This window comes from Bufo bufo, chromosome 3 (genome assembly GCF_905171765.1).
Source record: "Bufo bufo chromosome 3, aBufBuf1.1, whole genome shotgun sequence".
Classification (NCBI taxonomy): domain Eukaryota; kingdom Metazoa; phylum Chordata; class Amphibia; order Anura; family Bufonidae; genus Bufo; species Bufo bufo.
This window is the reverse complement of record NC_053391.1, coordinates 103786023-103807392: the sequence shown is the minus strand read 5'-3', so window position 1 is coordinate 103807392 and position 21370 is coordinate 103786023. Positions and strand designations below refer to the sequence as shown.

The window sequence follows — 21370 nt, the reverse complement described above, 5'->3', positions numbered from 1 at the left end:
CAGTAGAAATTATTTGTTCCAATAGCGTTTGTCACTCTATATAGCTGCAGTATCGCAGCAGAACTGCACACAACTGCTGCAGAATACAAATGCCCTATAATATACTTTCTATGTTAGAAAGTATATTATAAGTATATCACACCCCTCTGTATATCACACCTATCGATAGCACACCTATACCAGTCCTTAAAAGGAATTTTGTGGCCCTATTAGCTAGCATTTGGTGTCCTTAACAGTCTGTCCCTGCTCCACACAGTAACCTCTCCCTACACTGGCAAAAGACTGAATGTAATATGGCGGCCTGATCAGGTCTATTTATAAGGTAGGGGGTATGTCCATGTGCTGAAACGTCTCAATTGGCTGTCCTGTACCACCTGATGGATGTGTCATGGGTCAAAGTTCTTCAGAATGTAAAAGAATATGGCGCCGGCGGATATCGCCATATGTTCGCCCGTCGGTGAACCGCGAACGAGCAAAGTTTGCCACGAAATGACCGCCGGGTGAACCGCAAGGCCATCTCTAAAGATGAGGGTAAAATAGGACTTTTTGGCCCCAAAGAGCAACCATATCTTTGGAGAAAAAAAAGGCACAGCATTTCATGAAAAGAACACCTCTCTAACCATTAAGCATGGGGGTGGATCAGCCATTCTTTGGGGTGTGTTGCAGCCAATGTGCTTGAGGATATGTCTCTGCTGATGCCAGCGATTGACTGCAGCAGTGCATGTGACCATGGGCAGGTTAAAAGCTTTCCCAGCTGACGCTATAATTTGCCCTGTTAGGCATTCACCTGACATAAAAGAAATTGTGGGGGATTCAGTCAGCACAACCCTGTATGCAGGTGCACATCGCTATGTCTAAATACATATACAAATGCAAAAACAAATGCAATAGCACTCTGCAACCAGCACTCTGTCCTGCCTCCATGCTGGATGTAGGACAGAGTACTGGTTGCAGAGTGCTATTGCATTTGTTTTTGCGTTTGTATATGTATTTCGCCATAGCGATGTGCACCTGCATACAGGGTTGTGCTGACTGAATCCCCCACATTTTTTCTTTGTAGTAGTATATATTGGAGGCGTGGCGATCTCCATGCAGTCATGCACACCTGACCAGTTAGTCTGCCCTGGAGGCTGGTTTTAAAGTCAGTATAAAACTGAGTCTACTTCTACAGCACCTACCAGTAGCCATTTGGCTCCAGGAGAAGTATATAGTGGGCTCAGCATGCATGTTGGTACTTGCATCCCTGGATCCGATGAAAGCTGTCACGGCACCGGACGGGGTTAAAAGCAGAGTGTGCCTGGCATGCATGCTGTACCTGCGCTCCCTGGACTTTGTGTGGCTATCATGGCCCATAAACAGGTAGGAACTAGTGTTCGGGACCACTCATAGAGGCGACCTTGACGTGGTGAGTGGCTTATTACGCTTTGGCCAAAATGTACACCACTGCCTCATTCAACATCCAGCATGGAGGCAGGGCGGAGTGCTGGTTGCAGAGTGCTATTGCATTTGTTTTTGCGTTTATAAAATAAATTGTGATTATGTGGCTCGAGGTACATTCAGTGCGTTCACTGAATAACAATTTTACTGTAGCCCACTTTTTTTTGACTTTTTTGGGGGGGCAACTGGAATATCACACCAGTAGAAATAATTTGTTCCAATGGCCTTTGTCACTAACTCTAGCTGAGTTAATGCAGCTCAACTGCAAACAAAACGGAAATTCTCTGAAATGTGCCCTGTTAGGCATTCACCTGACATAAAAGAAATTGTGATTATGTGGCTTGAGGTACATTCAGTGCGTTCACTGAATAACAATTTTACTGTAGCCCACTTTTTTTTCACTTTTTTGGAGAGGCAACTGGAATATCACACCAGTAGAAATGATTTGTTCATTTGTCACTATCTATAGTTGAGGTAATGCAGCAAAACCGCAAATGCTGCACTACCCAAATGCACTATATAGTAAGTATATAATTAGTATATAACACCCCTGCTTCAATCAGTTTTTTTGGGCGGCAACTGGTATTTCACACCAGTAGAAATTATTTGTTACAATGTCGTTTGTCACTATCTGTAGCTGAGTTAATGCAGCTAAACCGCAAACAAATGCTGCACTACCCAAATGCACTATATAGAAAGTATATAATTGGTATCTAACACCCCTGCTTCAATCAGTTTTTTTGGGGGGCAACTGGTATATCACACCAGTAGAAATTATTTGTTCCAATAGCGTTTGTCACTCTATATAGCTGCAGTATCGCAGCAGAACTGCACACAACTGCTGCAGAATACAAATGCCCTATAATATACTTTCTATGTTAGAAAGTATATTATAAGTATATCACACCCCTCTGTATATCACACCTATCGATAGCACACCTATACCAGTCCTTAAAAGGAATTTTGTGGCCCTATTAGCTAGCATTTGGTGTCCTTAACAGTCTGTCCCTGCTCCACACAGTAACCTCTCCCTACACTGGCAAAAGACTGAATGTAATATGGCGGCCTGATCAGGTCTATTTATAAGGTAGGGGGTATGTCCATGTGCTGAAACGTCCCAATTGGCTGTCCTGTACCACCTGATGGATGTGTCATTGGTCAAAGTTCTTCAGAATGTAAAAGAATATGGCGCCGGCGGATATCGCCATATGTTCGCCCGTCGGTGAACCGCGAACGAGCAAAGTTTGCCACGAAATGACCGCCGGGTGAACCGCAAGGCCATCTCTAAAGATGAGGGTAAAATAGGACTTTTTGGCCCCAAAGAGCAACCATATCTTTGGAGAAAAAAAAGGCACAGCATTTCATGAAAAGAACACCTCTCTAACCATTAAGCATGGGGGTGGATCAGCCATTCTTTGGGGTGTGTTGCAGCCAATGTGCTTGAGGATATGTCTCTGCTGATGCCAGCGATTGACTGCAGCAGTGCATGTGACCATGGGCAGGTTAAAAGCTTTCCCAGCTGACGCTATAATTTGCTTTGGGGTTTGTAAGGCAAATTGGACTCTTTGCCTATGGTGTCCCTGACACCAGACCTCAGTGATCAGCTTGGATTAAGCCTTTTCTGGTACCAGGAGAATGAATCGGATTGAACACTAAAACACGTGTCTTGTTCCAATCCACTCTGTTTATTCATTGCTTGCAAACACTTAATATAGGGGAGGATTGACCTCCCATTACATCCAATCATATGTTAGCATTTGTCTTAACCTATGGCCTGAATACACATGAGCTCTGCATTTACAGAATAGATGACTTATAGTAACAACAGTTAATTATTCAGGTATAAACACGTGGGCTAGTATGCTTTGAGTGGGAATGACCTTGTTAAGTAAGGCTGTTTAAACAAAGGCATGTATGCCTCTTCTAAACTGGTCTCAAATTCTACAGAGGGGGGAAGGGAGAAGGGGGATCTTGGAACAGTGCACTGGCCAGATGTAATCGTAATACACGTTGCTGAAAAAGACAAAATGGAATTACTTATACCCCATCAGGGTTAACAACCCTTTAACTCAATAACAAGGCTATTTGCAATATACTTCTATGCTCCTTCTAGTAGTGGCAGCATTAACTTAAATGGTATCTTTAATTCTAGGTCAGGGGTGCATAACGTGTGGCCAGTAGGCCACATGTGGCTGACAGTGCTGTTCTGTGTGGCCCACAGCTATCTACACACAGAAAAGCATGTGTGACTGTTCACATGTAATTTCCATATTAGAGTCATTTCCATTTCAGAGAGATAAGCAGTGGCACACAGCTCAGCAGGGATAGGCAAGTACTAATGGTTAACTGTGATGTCATTAGTAGTGATGAGCGGGAGGTGCCATATTCGATTTTGCGATATTTCGCGAATATTCGCATGAATATTCGTGTTATATTCGTCGAAATCGAATATTCGCAATTATTCCAATTATCGCGAAATTATTTTTTCGCATATTGCGAATATTTATCTTGATAGTATAAGGCAACGTTCCTATGCTAATGACTATGGCTAGGCTAATATGTGTATTTTACGAAATTTCGTAATATTGCTCTAACTTCGTCTCTTAGAATATTACGAATATTCTAAAAGACGAAGTTAGAGCAATATTAAGAACATTTGCAAAAGTCGAAATTGCGATGCGAGTAATATAACACGAAATAGTCGCATGAAGATTTAAACTTAGCACTGCTATATTCCATATTCTAGCCTAATATGGAATATAGCTGTGCTAAGTTAGCACTGCTATATTCCATATTAGGCTAGAATATGGAATATAGCTGTGCTAAGTTGAAATCTTCATGCGACTATTTCGTGTTATATTACTCGCATCGCAATTTCGACTTTTGCAAATGTTCTTAATATTGCTCTAACTTCGTCTTTTAGAATATTCGTAATATTCTAAAAGACGAAGTTAGAGCAATATTACGAAATTTCGTAAAATACACATAGATTGTATTTAGGTAATATACTGCTATAGTAATAATTTTTAATAGTGTACATATTTTACAAAACTTAAGTTCAGAAGAGGCAAAAAAAAATTACAGGAAAAAAAAGGGATTATAGCACTATATTAGCTAAATTACAATCTATATGTGTATTTTACGAAATTTCGTAATATTGCTCTAACTTCGTCTTTTAGAATATTCGTAATATTCTAAGAGACGAAGTTAGAGCAATATTACGAAATTTCTAAAAGACGAAGTTAGAGCAATATTAAGAACATTTGAAAAAGTCGAAATTGCGATGCGACTAATATAACACGAAATATTCGCATGAAGATTTCAACTTAGCACTGCTATACTCCATATTCTAGCCTAATATGGAATATAGCAGTGCTAACTTAGCACAGCTATATTCCATATTAGGCTAGAATATGGAGTATAGCAGTGCTAAGTTGAAATCTTCATGCGAATATTTCGTGTTATATTACTCGCATCGCAATTGCGACTATTGCGAAATTTCGTAAAATACACATATAGATTAGATTGTAATTTAGCTAATATGGAATATAGCAGTAAGTTGAAAACGCCACTGACTGGAGCAGCCAGGAAGCCAGGAATCCAAAGGACAGGTAAGAACAACTTTAGGGAAGTGGGAAAGAAAAAAATATAATAATAAAAAAAAAAGAAAAAAAAAGAATATTCGATTTCGCGAATATATAGAACGATATTCTAAATATTCGCGAAATCTCGAAATTGCGATATTCGAGAAAAAAATTCGCAATTCGAATATTTGCGCTCAACACTAATGACTAGTGTTGAGCGCGAATATTTGAATTGCGAATTTTTTTCTCGAATATCGCAATTTCGAGATTTCGCGAATATTTAGAATATCGTTCTATATATTCGCGAAATCGAATATTCGTTTTTTTTCTTTTTTTTTTTATTATTATATTTTTTTCTTTCCCACTTCCTAAAGTTGTTCTTACCTGTCCTTTGGATTCCTGGCTTCCTGGCTGCTCCAGTCAGTGGCGTTTTCAACTTACTGCTATATTCCATATTAGCTAAATTACAATCTAATCTATATGTGTATTTTACGAAATTTCGCAATAGTCGCAATTGCGATGCGAGTAATATAACACGAAATATTCGCATGAAGATTTCAACTTAGCACTGCTATACTCCATATTCTAGCCTAATATGGAATATAGCTGTGCTAAGTTAGCACTGCTATATTCCATATTAGGCTAGAATATGGAGTATAGCAGTGCTAAGTTGAAATCTTCATGCGAATATTTCGTGTTATATTAGTCGCATCGCAATTTCGACTTTTCAAATGTTCTTAATATTGCTCTAACTTCGTCTTTTAGAAATTTCGTAATATTGCTCTAACTTCGTCTCTTAGAATATTACGAATATTCTAAAAGACGAAGTTAGAGCAATATTACGAAATTTCGTAAAATACACATATAGATTGTAATTTAGCTAATATAGTGCTATAATCCCTTTTTTTTCCTGTAATTTTTTTTTGCCTCTTCTGAACTTAAGTTTTGTAAAATATGTACACTATTAAAAATTATTACTATAGCAGTATATTACCTAAATACAATCTATGTGTATTTTACGAAATTTCGTAATATTGCTCTAACTTCGTCTTTTAGAATATTACGAATATTCTAAAAGACGAAGTTAGAGCAATATTAAGAACATTTGCAAAAGTCGAAATTGCGATGCGAGTAATATAACACGAAATAGTCGCATGAAGATTTCAACTTAGCACAGCTATATTCCATATTCTAGCCTAATATGGAATATAGCAGTGCTAACTTAGCACAGCTATATTCCATATTAGGCTAGAATATGGAATATAGCAGTGCTAAGTTTAAATCTTCATGCGACTATTTCGTGTTATATTACTCGCATCGCAATTTCGACTTTTGCAAATGTTCTTAATATTGCTCTAACTTCGTCTTTTAGAATATTCGTAATATTCTAAGAGACGAAGTTAGAGCAATATTACGAAATTTCGTAAAATACACATATTAGCCTAGCCATAGTCATTAGCATAGGAACGTTGCCTTATACTATCAAGATAAATATTCGCAATATGCGAAAAAATAATTTCGCGATAATTGGAATAATTGCGAATATTCGATTTCGACGAATATAACACGAATATTCATGCGAATATTCGCGAAATATCGCGAAATCGAATATGGCACCTCCCGCTCATCACTAGATGTCATCTCCGAGACCACTGAAAAAGGCACTCTAGAATTGAGTATACAAGTTAGATGCCTCCTATGCATGTTGCTCTCTCCATTGTAGGTTATGGAGTTGTGAAATTCCAGGCTGTTACCACAACACCCAGAATGTTCATGTTCTCCTCCTGTGAGGTACAGATTAGCAAGAAGGTGATCCCTATTATCCCAATAGACGGAAGTCTTGAAAGTGGGACCTGCCCTTCGGAAACGCCAAAAATCTGTTTGCTAATACCGCTTTAAAGGGGTTGTCTTACTTCAGCAAATAGCATTTATTAGGTAGAGAAAGTTTATACAAGGCAATTATTAAATGTATTGTGATTGTCCATATTGCCTCCATTGCTGACCTGATGCATTTTTCCATCACATTGTGCACGGCTCGTATACAGGGGTTATGCCCACCCTGCACTGCACCATCGGTGGTCGTGCTTGCACACTATAGGAAAAATTGCAGGGTGACCATAACTCCTGCACAGGAGCAGTGTATAATCTGATTGAAAAATGAATCAAGCCAGCAAAGGAGGTAATATGGACAATCACAATACATTATTTAGTGGCTTGTATTAATGTTCTCTACATGATAAATGTAATTTGCTGAAGTGAGACAACCCCTTTTCGTTGAGATTTCAGCCATGTGAACCCCTCTTCTAGGTTTACACAGGTGATACAGAGCTCTGTTTGGGAAAAAAAATAAAATAATAAGATATATTAAGAAAATCTTCAGGCAATATCAAACATTTTCAACTAGCATTCATCTCCAATTTTTAAAAGCCTTTGCATTACATTCGTCAATACTTTTTAATAAAATAAAAATTTCTGGCATCAAGTACATTGAAATCAATGTCGACAACAACTTGTCAAGGACAAGATAAGCTGAATTCAGCAATAAGGAGATCCTTTTTCTTGGCGCTCTGAGCTAGGTGAGTGACAATGCTACAAGCCGTGCCTTTGTCAATGATTGTACAAACTGCTGTGGGTATATGGAGGGCGGCTGAAGGTCAGAGCAGTACAGAACTCATCGGCACAGTAGGATTGCTTTGTGTCCCCTTTGTGTATCATGATACAGACAGATGATAAATCTGCCATTAGCCAGCCCGAGCAAATGAGAGAGAGATATTAATGGAAGGAGTCACGTGCCAATAGAACAAAAGAGTATGTACTTTGTGAGAGCAGCTGAAACCAAGTGGGATAATTAATAAAAAAGAAGTTAATTTGGGTGAGAGAGGATGACAGAATTAGAATAATTAATACCTAATGATAGACTGCTGGAGTCCTCTGTCCTTTATCTGAAACCCTTGACGGCTAGAAAATAATTATCTCACACAACACATTACTAGTGTGCAGCATAGCTGTGGAGCACCACCACAAGACTTGGAGAGCTTCAGAAATAGAGGGACATCAGTCTTGTAGGGTTCTGTTGAATAAGCGGTGTACACAGAAATGGTGGAACAATATAGCACAAAATAAACTAATTTGCCCTTTTAAAGGGGTCTTTCATGAGTAGAATATGATGATCTATCCTCAGGGTACATAATCAATATCAAATTGGTGAGGGCCCAGCACCGGTGAATGCTGGAGTCTCCTCATAGAATACCAAGCACAGTGCTGAACATTGTATGGTGGCTGTGCTTGTTATCGCAGCCCTTGCCTATTCACTTAAATGAGACTGAGCTACACCTAGGCCATGTGACCGATGAACATGACATCACTGGCCAAGGATGAGGCCACAGTGCTCAACAGAGCACCATGACCTCTTCAAACAGCTGATCAACAGGGGTCCCTGGAGTTTGAACCCTACCGACTTGACCCCCTCTAAAAGACAAAGCAAAGAGCCAATAAATCAAACTTGTCCAAACATGAGATTGCTCTAAACCAGGGGTGCACAACCTGTGGCCATTGATGCCATTATGTGCGGCCCCCAACCATCTGGTAACAAACATGTGTGTCTATGTCTTGTGGCTGCTCACGTGTATTTTTCAAGTATTCTCCCATTAGATGGGAGTACTAGAAGTGTAACTAGACATTAATGATATATACTGTATGTTCAGTATGCCATAAATATAGTATTTCAGTTGTTAATACCCCTTTAAATTTAATTTTTGGGCCCTGACAATGTGGCCCCCACCCAGAAAACGTTGTGCACCCCTGCTCTAAACCAATTTTTAATATTTTACCTGTACAGTTGGATTCCAGACTCTTTTTCCAACTCTGCCCAAAGTTGGTAACTCTCTTCCATCATGTTGGTGTAAAAATCTTCTGCATAAGCTCTACGAATAATTCTTGTCTGCCCATGAGAGCTGCCTCTGGAGTGGGGAAGGGGGAACTGAAAGAAGAATAACAAAAAACTTTATTCCAGCCAGAAGAACAATATACTGGTTCTTTTTTTATGTAAAAGTGTTGTACATGTCTCTGTACTTTCTATTCCTTCTAATTATAGTCATAGCATTCATCCATGGTGACCAGATGTCTTCATGTCTCATAAGAGATTTGACGTTCGGCAGAAGACAGTCCCATAACTGGCAAGTGATCTCATTATGCTCCAGTCTCATTGTCTTGGTGTATACTGCTGTGGTAAAATGCATTAGCATATTAAAATGGATAACTTCCAGTCCTATTTTCTATCAGAAGAATCAATTGCCTTCTAACCTCAGCTCCCTGGTGAGCAAAGTTCAAGGTCAAATACATATTAAAGTAAAATAATAATCCCTTTACCACCCAACTTCTTTCTTCTAAGTGTGGCATACACAGATATTTTTCCAGATGTTTGCAATCCTAGGTATTATGGATAAGTGATATGGTTATCCCAAAAAGAGAAATGTTCACTTCTCACTATCCCTGATATATATACAGTTTATACTTCCATAAAAGTACATGTGGCTATTCTATGTATTTATATTTAAAGAGGACAGATTTTTTTGGGATATATTTTTAAGTTACTCCTGTCTAGAGTCTGTAGCTTCTTCTCTGTCTAGACTGTTAGATTTACGTAACTCTTTTTGTCAGACCATCAGTCAGACCAGGGAGGCGTGAGCACCTGACCTCCCCAGTAGTAAGGCTGGTCAGCACTTATTACATTATCCTAATGAATGCACTGCGCCTCTGTTTGCATGTTTATTTAGGCATATTAAGAGAATAGAGCTGTCATACTGTCAGTCATTCGAATCCTCCACTTATTATTCTAATGAGAATTACTTTATAGATGCATCCTTTCCTGTACAGCCGTGTTGTAAAATGAGATTACTATGTTGTCCCTTCCAGGGCCTCTATCCCTCTACCTTAATGTGGATGCTAAAATGGACTTGGACACTGACACGTGCGTCTCAGCTATTAATCAGGGTCGTATAGATGCAGGTCTGTTTTTTGCACAATGTAACAACAAAGACATTTTAGAAGTCATGTCTCTTAAATCGCTTGAATCCAGAGTTCTTAAACTGTCTGAAAAATAAGTTCGCCTATTCTGGACTATTAACTCATTGCAATCTTATGTCACTCATGGGAGGGTGCCTAGAGGATTACGTGTTTACAAAGATCCTTCTCAATTTCAGGATGGCAATGCATTCCTGGCCTCTTGGAATGTTATACAATTGGAAAATTCATTCAGGCTTATGGAGCTAGTGCTCTCCCAGAACGAAAAAGCATATAAAGAGTTAACTATGGAGATTATTAAAGCAAAAGCAGAATTGAAATCTAGAAGGACTGAGTCCCAAATGAAAACCTTCTTGAATAAACTAGAGAAACGCTTGATTCCTATTCAATCGGACACTAAAGAAAAAAAGAAAGACAAATTCTTACGCGATAAAGCAGATTATGAGCAAAATAAAATCTTCTCTTGGGGTACACAGAAACGCATTCAGAAACGCAAGTATAAAATAAATCGGCGATCCAAAGACTACTGGACCACAGATTCGGATTCAAGTGCTTCAGAGGATCAAGCCATAAAAATACAGCAGAATGCAGACCATGAATCCCCAAACGGACAATCGCGACCGCTAATCACGCTAGAAAACATACCAGAAGAGGATGATCAAAGAAAAAGAGGAGGTGTATACAGGGGGGTTTCAAGAGGAAACAAGTGGGGTCGAGAAATTAATCTTAGATGTGGGCCCTGTACAGGACTTACCTATTGGTTATAATGTTGTTAATTTGACCAATGTAACCCTTGATGTTGATTGCTTATCGTTTTTGTTAAAAGGTTTGAACTTCAGTTTGGTAAATGATTTTGACCCAGCCAATTTTGAGGTTGATTTATTTAGATCTATCAGAAAGTTGAATTTATTCAAATGGTTCCGTGATAAAAATGTATCCACACCAGAGGTTAAGGAGTTAGAATCCCCCATCATTGGCCCCTTGGGTTTTCAGGTGGGGCAACAATTAGATCACACAGACAAACAGGTGGTAGATACACTTTTAGAATTGCAGGGTTGCAGTCTAGATTATACCCCTGTAGAACAACCCTATCCTGAGACTTTTAAGGGAGGCATAGGTTCGACCTTCACTCCACCCTTGCCGGCTGGCAGTACCCTGGATTTGTTCCAGAGACAGGTTATTCAGGATATTAAAGCAGTTTTCTATCCTAAAAATAAAAGCAATCTGAATAGCGGTGAACACCGCGCGATGAACTGGCTTATTAGTAACAAAGAACTAATGACCAAACCGGCCGACAAGGGTGGAAAGATTGTCATTATGTATAAATCACAATATGTAGAAGAAGCCTATAGGCAACTCAATGACCAAAATACATATGTCAGACTGAAAACCAATCCCACTTTTAAATACCAACAACAGCTAAGATCTTTGTTGTGGAAGTATGTGGCACAGGGAGCCCTCACTAATAAAATCGCTGAAAAACTATACCCTCAATTCCCAATCAAACCTGTCTGGTATCATCTACCTAAAATTCATAAGTCACTGGTAAAACCCCCCGGGCGCCCAATCGTAGCAGGGATTGGCTCGGTTACCGAGCCATTATCCCAATATCTCGATTGGTTATTGCGCCCTTTGTTGGAAGGGATACCCTCTTTTTTAAAGGGATACCAGTGACTTTTTAACAGCAATAAAAGAGATAGAATGGCATGAAGAATTCTCTTTAGCATCTATCGATGTGGAAAGTCTTTATACCAGAATTCCCCAGAAACTCGGAGTTAAAGTGATTGGAGATCAATTAAGGGATATGGGAAAAAGCTAAATTCTTGTGGACTTTATCACAGACTCCCTTTCCTTCATACTTACACACAACGCGTTCTTATTTAATGATTTGTGGTATTATCAACAATCTGGTACAGCGATGGGGACGCCCATAGCATGTACCTTTGCAAATTTATTTTTAGCATATTTTGAATCTAAATTTGTGTTTTCAGTAAAAAATCCCTTCGTCAGATATATCAAGGCATTTTTCAGATATATCGATGACGTGTTCATCGTTTGGGCGGGTAATGAAGAAAGCTTTGCAGCCTTTGTGGATTACCTAAACCGCGAAAAACTATATGAATATGCTGTTTACCAGCAAAATCAATTCCTCAGAATTGGAGTTCTTGGATGTCTTGGTGAAGGTGGCAGAAGGTTGCTTGGAAACCACCATATTTAGGAAACCCACCATAAACAATGCATTATTGCACTTCAATAGTTTCCACCCCCCACATGTGACCTCTGCCCTCCCCTATAGTCAATTTTCCCGTCTAAATAGGATCATCTCTAGTGATACCGAGTTTTTAAAACAATCCAAAATAATGAAAATGAGGTTTCTAGAAAGGGGTTACTCAGAATCTAGCATTGATCAAGCTTTCCTCAAATCTGCAGGTGATTTCTGCGCCTATCCGCAGGCGCAGAAATTTAGGGCTACAAGAAGCAAAAAATCCCATCTCCAACACGGTTCCTAGCAGACCAGTGTTCACATTTGATTTTTCCCCCATGGTGCAGAAAATAAAAAATGCCATATTAAAAAACTGGCACATTTTACAAAGGGATCCCACCCTTCAAGAAAAAGTAGCTAGTAGACCTGTGGTGGGCTTCAGACGAAGCAGAACCATAGGAAGCATGATTACACAGAGCTAGTTTAAATGTAATGTGAACAAAAATTGGCTTGAACGCTGCATTCCTGAGGGTAATTTCAGGTGTGGACACTGCTCTATGTGTGAACAGATGCGGAGAGGTGCACATTTAAAAATCGGAACTATAAAACACAGAGTGAGGGACTTCATTAACTGCAGGTCCACCTTTGTAGTTTATGCCCTATTCTGCCCCTGCGGCCAATTTTATATTGGAAAAACATTCAGACCTCTTTTCGTTCATTTTAGAGAGCACAAATATAGCCTTAAAACAGAAATTGGAGCCACTAGATTAATCCAACACATGAAAGAAACGCATCAAAACCGCTAGGACCTCCTACAGATTGCAGGTCTAGAAATAGTGAAACTACCGCCCCGCGGCGGAGACAGAAAAAAGCTTCTCCTAAAGAGAGAAGCATTATGGATCATTAAGACAGAAGCGATGGGACCATTAGGTTTTAAGGATAGGAATGATTTATTTGTTTTTGTTTAATACACTGTGATTTTTGGTCTTATAGAGTATTGAATGAGTTAATACTGTGTTCCTCTATGTGATGCGGTGGGGGGAGTGGCTTGACCTCACCTTTATAGGTCAGTCACTCACCTCCACAGCATGAAAGGCATGATGAAGCGCATCTAGCGTGAAACGGCTGTACCTTCATTTGATCTATGTGCACAGACCTGCCTGTACCCTATTTTATGGAAGCATAATAAACTGGACGTTTTATCTCTCCTTTGAATACACCTCTATCCCTCTACGAATACTGCTATAGAAGAACTATATTGTGTATTTAATATTTAAAGTCTGCCAAAATAAAAAAGCAAAAATAAAAAATAAAAAAAATTGTTTTCTATGAAAGTTGACTTAAATTTGTGATGGAACTGTTACTTTAAAAACAGAAAGCAGGTCAGTAAACTATAGGGCACATTTATTAAGACCGGCATTTTCGACACCGGTCTTAATGAAGGCCCATAGCTGGCTGTGGATAAAAACTTTGGCATAACTTCGGCACATCTAGCGCCAGTTCTAAATGTAAGACAGCTTTCTAGCTGTCTTACATTTAGACCATTTTCTACACCTAAAACAGGCATAGAAAATGGTGAATGAGACAGGCAAGGGCCTGCCGGCCCAACCCATTCCCCGCCCACTCCACACCCACAATTTTAAACCTGGCGTGAGCAGGGAAAAGTCGCAGATGGTGGCACAACTAACCGCCATCTGAAATATGCCTAATTTTATTTCAGAATAGTAAATGGCCCCCTATGTGGCTACTTTTTTCCATCTGACATAACGAACCATGGGTTCACCATCTGATTGGCAGATATTCTTCTGCCAGCATCCTGTATGGAATGGATGGTTTCAGTTGAAGTTGTATTTTTTCATATTGAGCTATTATTTAAAATCTGAAGAAAGCAATGGGTATTGAAAACTCACAGAATTTCAGCAAATGCTCATAGAATAACTGGTAAGATAATGTTATGGTCAGATAAAGGAACCAATGGTGATCATCTAAAACACTGCTTTAAGCCTCATTCACATGTCAGTGTCCGTGCTTAAATCCGTGAAATGGTGGTCAGTGATGCCTACATGAAGAGGACCGTGATTGATCCGTGTGTCCGTTTTTTGCTATCCATGTGTCATCCGTGTTTCACTGACACTGCATAGCTGAAAAATAATTTTGAAAGCATCTCTTTCTAATTATCCGTGAAACACCAATGGCATCCGTGGTTATCACAGACCCATAGACTATAATGGGCTGAATCCGTGAACACGGACAAAATAGAGCATGTTTCCATGCTAAAAACACATGGATCCATGAACCGTGCTAAAACACTGATCTGTGAATACACACATGAATGGGGACATGTGCTGTCCATGGAGAACACGTACAGCACATGTCTGTGGAGCACTTATGTGTGAATGAGGCTTTAAAGGCAATTTTTCATTTCCACTGCAACCTGCAAAAACACAGAGTTGTTCATTCACTTTAGAATAGTGGACAGACCCATACAAATAACTTTGAGGGTCAGCTGAAGAGATGTTTTATCAACAGGAAATGCTGAAGGATGATCTGCTGCCCCACTAAATATGAGAGTCTCACAGATGAAGCTATTGTCAAGGTAGACTGTTGAGCATAGTACTGCTTTTATATCATCTACTGAAATAAATAGTCCTTTTGAATATAATGAGTAAAGGAAGACAATTGGATTTTATTTAACACCTGAGGGAGAATTTATTATGACGGGAATTTTTGTAGGCAGTTTTTCTTGAGTCTGTGTTGGCGTAATTTGAGGCAAATTTATTAAATGCTTTACATTGTTAGCTAAATTTGGTGTCTCTTTAAACATGACTCTTGTCTAGAGATGTCACTCCTGTTTTTTATGCCATTCTCCTACTGGAGTAAGATTGTGGCATTTTTTAGATTTTTTTTTTTTAAAGTTTCCTTTCATAAATCTGGCTTAAATCAGCTTGACAGGCTAACCACATTCACTTTCTCATCCACTATGCAAAACTGGAGTGAATTATATAAAAATCTCAAAGTTTTGAGCCAATAAGCCCAAAACCTTGCCAAGCCCAATTTTGATACTTTTTGAAGCCAGAAGGGAGAGGAAGTGGGGATGAAATTGGATGAAACAGTATATACTGTTTGCAACAAGAATGAAATTTTACCTTGTACGATCAAAAGGAGATTTAAATAAACTGGTAATAAGTAAGAATAAAGAGTTGAAATCTGATCTGGATACAGTCTTTACCAGTTTTGACAAATCTTCCACTATACGTTCTTGATAGGTGAAGTAAACCAACTGCTTTCTAGTAATTGAGGAATGTGGCCTTCAACATTTTAACAATGCAATGGGATCCTTGTAGACTTTGGGGGTCATTTATTAAGACCGGCATTTTAGACGCTGGTGTTAATAACCCTTGCACTGGCAGTGGATCCGCCAAAGCCTCTACATAACATCCACGCCATTCTAAATCTACACTAGCTTCCTTGCTGGCGTACATTTAGAATATTTTCTCCGCCATTCATGATAAATGAATGAGTGTTGAGCGAATCGAAGCATCAGAACCAGAATTCGATTTGAAGTTTAGGAAAAATTTGATTAACTGGGAAGCCGAATTTCCTCGTGCTTCATGGTAATACATACATTTTTCCTAAAATGGCTGAAAATTTAAAAAAAATTACACTCACCTCCTCCACTTGATCACAGAGAGGCCGTCCACTCTCGTCTGGATTGAAGAAAACCCGCCAAAGAACCTGCGGCGAGCGTGAAGACGTCACCATGGGATTACGCTGGCCATGTTGAAGTGAGTATATATTTTTTATTAACCCCTGGGCACCTGAATGTGAGTCTCAGATGCTGCAATCAGCGGTGAATGTGGCATCTGAGGGGTTAAATGACAGGGTGCAACGCAATCACTGTTCCCTGTCATTGTGCCTGCTCCATACAATGACAAAGTAATTCGTAATGAATTAAATTTCTTGCCGAAGTTCAGCAAAGCTGTCAATTCGAATTTTTCGAATTTCGACTGATTTTTCAAACTAAATACAAAAGACATTAAACCAGGAGGTAAAGGAAGCCAGTCCCTAAGAATTACTTCAGGAAAGTCATATATCTCAGAAATATGCAGGCTTGAATATACATTAATCTCTAATGCTTGCTAAGCACCATTACACTTTTTATATTAACTATGAAAATACACTTGAAGAATTATTCCTCACTTTTGCTCTTGAAGCACTATTGTAATTAATCTTTCGAAAATGGAAATCTAAAAATATCTGATCCCTTCCTCACATGAACTTATAAAAAAAAAAACAGAACACTGAAAAAAATGAAAAAGTAACATTTTGAAGGACTTCCTTGAAAAGGAACACAGAAGAGTTTAATTATAGTAAAACATAACTCGCCCTTGTCAATGTGATCATTTCATTAGATTTGAGACATACCGTATATGTGATATCATCATACTGAATTGAATGGCTCTATTTTACCATGGTAACTAGAGATGAGCGAATCAAAGCTGACGAAGTAGAATTCGTTTAGAATTTCCGGAAAAAATTAGACTCGGAACGAATGCGAATTTTCTCGCGCTTCGTGGTAACAAATCACATTTTTCCTAAAATGGCAGCTACACATGTGAGGACTGAGGACATGGGGCAAGGAACTATGGGAAGGCGGGATCACTCTGATTGACATGCCTGCATGCAGCCAATAAGCAGCCAGCCAGCCAGCCCTGTGATGTCACAGCCCTATAAATATGGCAGCCATTTTAGATTCTGCCATTTTCCAGCATTCAGAGTGAAGGGACAGACGTGTGAAGGTGCTAGGGACAGCTACTGGAAAAACTATTGTGGGAAAAAAAAGACAGAAAAAACGATTTAAAAGTGCAGGTAAAGGATAGGGAGGAATCATTTCACAGCATCTTAGTTCGGGGAGAGACGTCAGAAGGCGCTAGGGACATTGATAGGAAAGTGATTTACAAGTGCAGGGAACGATTATTTGGGAATTCAAATAGTCATTAGATAGCTCTGTCATTCAAGCTTTTTGTTATTAGGCTGCAAGTCTTATGTTGAAAAGCCTTTAGAGGCTTATGTCTTAGCATCTTATTCAGTAGTACTACAAGAAAAATATATACGCATTTCACTTCTGCAGTTATTTCTGTTGGAAGCGTATAGGGGCGTATTTCAGTAACAAAGAAAAATATATACGCACTAGACTGTTGCAGTTATTTCTGGTGAAAGCGTATAGGGGCGTATTTCAGTACAAGAAATATATATACGTACTGCACTGTTGCAGTTATTTCTGGTGAAAGCGTATAGGGGCGTATTTCATAAAAAAAATTAAAATATATAAGCACTGCATTGTTGCAGTTATTTCTGGTGAAAGCGTATAGGGGTGTATTACAGTAAAAGAAAAATATATACACACTGCACTGTTGCAGTTATTTCTGTTAAAAGCGTATAGGGGCATATTATAGTAAAAAAAGAAAAATATATACGCATTTCACTGGTGCACTTATTTGTGGCGAAAGCATTTAGTGGCCTATATCACTACAGAAATAAAAATATATACGCACGTCACTGGTACATTTATTTCTGCTGTTATTTATGGTGAAAGCGTATAGGGGCGTATTACAGTAAAAAACTAAAAATATATTCTCAGTGCATTTCTGCAGTCATTCTGGTGAAAGCCTATATGGGCGTATTTCAGTAAAATAAGAAAAATATATACGCACAGTGCATGTTGCAGTTTTTTTAGTCCAATAAGATAAATATATACGCATTTCACTTATGAAGTTATTTCTGGTGAAAGCGTATAGGGGTGTATTACAGTAAAAAAAATATATATACACACTGCACTGTTGCAGTTATTTCTGTTAAAAGCGTATAGGGGCATATTTCAGTCCAACAAGAAAAATATATACGCATTTCACTTCTGCAGTTATTTCTGGTGAAAGCGCATAGGGGCGTATTATAGTAAAAAAAGAAATATATATTCTCAGTGCATTTCTGCAGTTAATTCTGGTGGAAGCGTATAGAGGCGTATTTCAGTAAAATAAGAAAAATATATACGCACTGCACTGTTGCAGTTATTTCAGTCCAACAAGAAAAATATATACGCATTTCACTTCTGCAGTTATTTCTGGTGAAAGCGTATAGGGGAGTATTTCAGTAAAATATATATATAAATATATACGCACTGCACTGTTGGTTATTTCCTTCTGAAAGCGTGCGGTTAGATGTGTTGAAAGCGTTTGATGGATTATTTCAATACTAACAGAAAAATACATTCTCAGTTCATGTCGGCGGCGGTTATATGTGTTGAAAGCGTTTAGTGGCCTATTTCAGTACAAACAGAAAATGATGATTACACTTACCGGTAATCGGATTTTCCTGACCCCACGACAGCACCACTGAGAGATGGCTCCGCCTCCATGGACAGGAAACCTGTAGCATAAAAAAGGTGGAGCCACTCTCCCACCTCAGTGAGTTTACAGAGCATGAGAGGGACTCCCTTTTGGTTAATCAAGGTTATAACAGAATTTTCCACTTTTTTTATTTTATTTTATTTTTTTGCTTCACCACGTGCTCTCAACACAGTACCACCACCTTAGGGAGGGAATTAGACGGGTGCTGTCGTTGAGTCAGGAAAATCCGATTATCGGTAAGTGTAATCATCATTTTTATTCTCCCCCACGACAGCACCACTGAGAGAGATTACATAGATATCAAGGGTGGGTTACAGCCTCTAATACCTTTCTCCCAAAAAGGAGGTCAGAGATAGAGTCCAGCTGAAGCCTATAGTGCCTATAGAAGGTAGAGGGAGAGGCCCAAGTGGCAGCTCTACAGATTTGATCGATCGATACACTGGCCCTTTCTGCCCAGGTGGTAGACACCTCTCTAGTAGAGTGAGCTTTCAAGGATAGAGGAGGAGAAGAACCAGAATAAGAGTATGCTAATGAAATTAGCTCTCGGATCCACCTAGCGACGGAACTCTTTGAGGCAGCATTACCTTTCCTAGCCCCTGCATACAAGACAAATAACGATGAAGATTTTCTCCAGTCCTTGGTCTTTTCTAGGTACTGGATCAGACACCTTCTTACATCTAGAAGGTGCCATCTTTCTTCATCCTCATTCTTTGGTTCTGGAAAGAAAACTGCGAGAACTATCTCCTGTAACTGGTTTGTCTTGGAAGGGACTTTGGGGATAAAGTTAGGGTCCGGCTTCATCACTACCCTATCCTCACGTATTGTCATAAACGGGGGATTAATGGACAGGGCCTGAATCTCACTAATTCTTCGTGCTGAAGTGAGGGCTACTAAGATAATCAACTTCAGGGTGAGCAATTTGATAGAACTATCTTCGATAGGCTCAAAGGGATGATTGGTCAATGCTTTTAATACCAGATTTAAGTCCCAGGGGGGAAATCTAGGTCCCTTAACTGGAGCAACCCTATCCACTGCTTTGAAAAACCTGACTATCCAAGGATCCATAGCCAAGCTCCTACCACTTAGCCCAGAGAGGGCAGAAACCTGAACCTTTAGAGTACTTTTAGCTAAGCCTAAAGATAGTCCTCGCTGCAAAAATTCTACCACCTGCCTGGTAGAAATTTTGTCTGGCCAAACGTCGGTCTCTAAGCCTGCAAAGGATAGGAATCTTTTCCATATCCTGGCATAAATTGTGTTGGTCACTTTTTTCCTGCTTTTAAGTAGGGTAGAAATTAGTGCCTCAGAAAACCCCTTGCCAACTAAATGTGCCCTTTCAATCTCCAGGTCATAAGATGCAAGGACTCCACCTCTGGGTGAACTACTGGGCCCTGCAACAGGAGAGTCGGAATCTCGGGAAGAACCCAAGGTTCCGATACTGACATTGACCCGAGAAGAGAGAACCATGCCCTCTTTGGCCAAAACGGGGCAATAACTATCATGTCTGATTTTTCTTCCCTTATTTTCCTGAGAACTCTGGGTAGTAGTTGAAGCGGGGGAAAGGCATACCCCAGGCAAAATCTCCATTTTAGGAGAAAAGCATCCACCCCAAACGGGGATTCATAGGGACTGAGGGAGCAAAACTTCTCCACCTGCCTGTTCTCCGTGGTGGCAAATAAATCTATCTCCGGGGTCCCCCATAACTTCACAACCTTTGCAAATACTAAGGGGTTTAAGGACCACTCCCCCTGTTTTAACCCGTGACGACTTAAAAAGTCGGCCTGAACGTTCTCCTTCCCTTTTATATGTAGAGCAGAAATATGCGCCACCTGATCCTGTATTTCTGATAAAATTAATTCTGTCTCCCTAATCAAAGATCGGGATTTGGTACCTCCCTGGCGATTCAAGTACGATACCACTGTCTTGTTGTCTGACATAATCCTGACGTGACTGTGCTGTATTTCTGGAAGGGCTGTTCTTAAGGCCAACAGTACTGCTCTTAGTTCCTTCCTGTTGGAGGAGAAATCTCTCTGAAGTAAGGTCCAGTTTCCTTGCCTCAACTGGCCCCGAAAATGGGCCCCCCACCCCCATGGGCTGGCATCGGTTGTGATTACTACTGGGTCTGGGTAATTCCACGGGATACCCTGGTTTAAGTTTTTTACCTCTAACCACCAGTTGAGGGAGATTAGAGTCTTCCTGGAAAGCTTCATCTTGGAGTCCAAAGTCATCCCTTCCAGTCTTGTGGTCTCCAAGATTTCTCCTTGAAACAGTCTTGAGCAAAATTGAGCCTACTGGACTGCTGGAATACAGGCTGTCAATAATCCCAACAGAGACATTGCTTTCCGGATGGACATCCGCGGATTTTCCTTAGAATTTCCCTCCAAACTTTTTCTATCTTCTCTGAAGGAAGGAAGGTCCTCTGACATAAAGAGTCCAGCTGTAGACCTAGGAATATCTGGCTTGTGCTGGGCTGTAATCTGGATTTCTTTCAATTTATTATCCATCCTAGTCCTTCCAGAATATGCATCACCCGCTGAATAGAATCCTGACACTTCTCCCGAGAATTTGCCATTATCAGGAAATCTACCAGGTAGGGTAGGAAAATAATGTTCTCTTTGCGAACAAACGAGGCTACTTCCGCCAGGATCTTGGTAAAAGTCCTTGGTGCACTTGACAGCCCGAAGGGCATGGCCTGAAACTGGAAGTGTCTGGTTCCTTCG

General features: G+C 39.7%; 1 protein-coding gene across 1 annotated transcript in view; it reads right to left on the bottom strand.

Annotated features, from left to right (window-relative positions):
* The window catches only part of PIPOX (pipecolic acid and sarcosine oxidase), a 153682-nt gene that overhangs the window by 90103 nt on the left and 42209 nt on the right, over positions 1–21370 (bottom strand). Inside the window, exon 2 of the mRNA XM_040423415.1 lies at positions 8852–9000. Within this exon, the coding sequence (XP_040279349.1) occupies positions 8852–9000 (149 nt within the window). The remainder of the gene's footprint in view (positions 1–8851; positions 9001–21370) is intronic.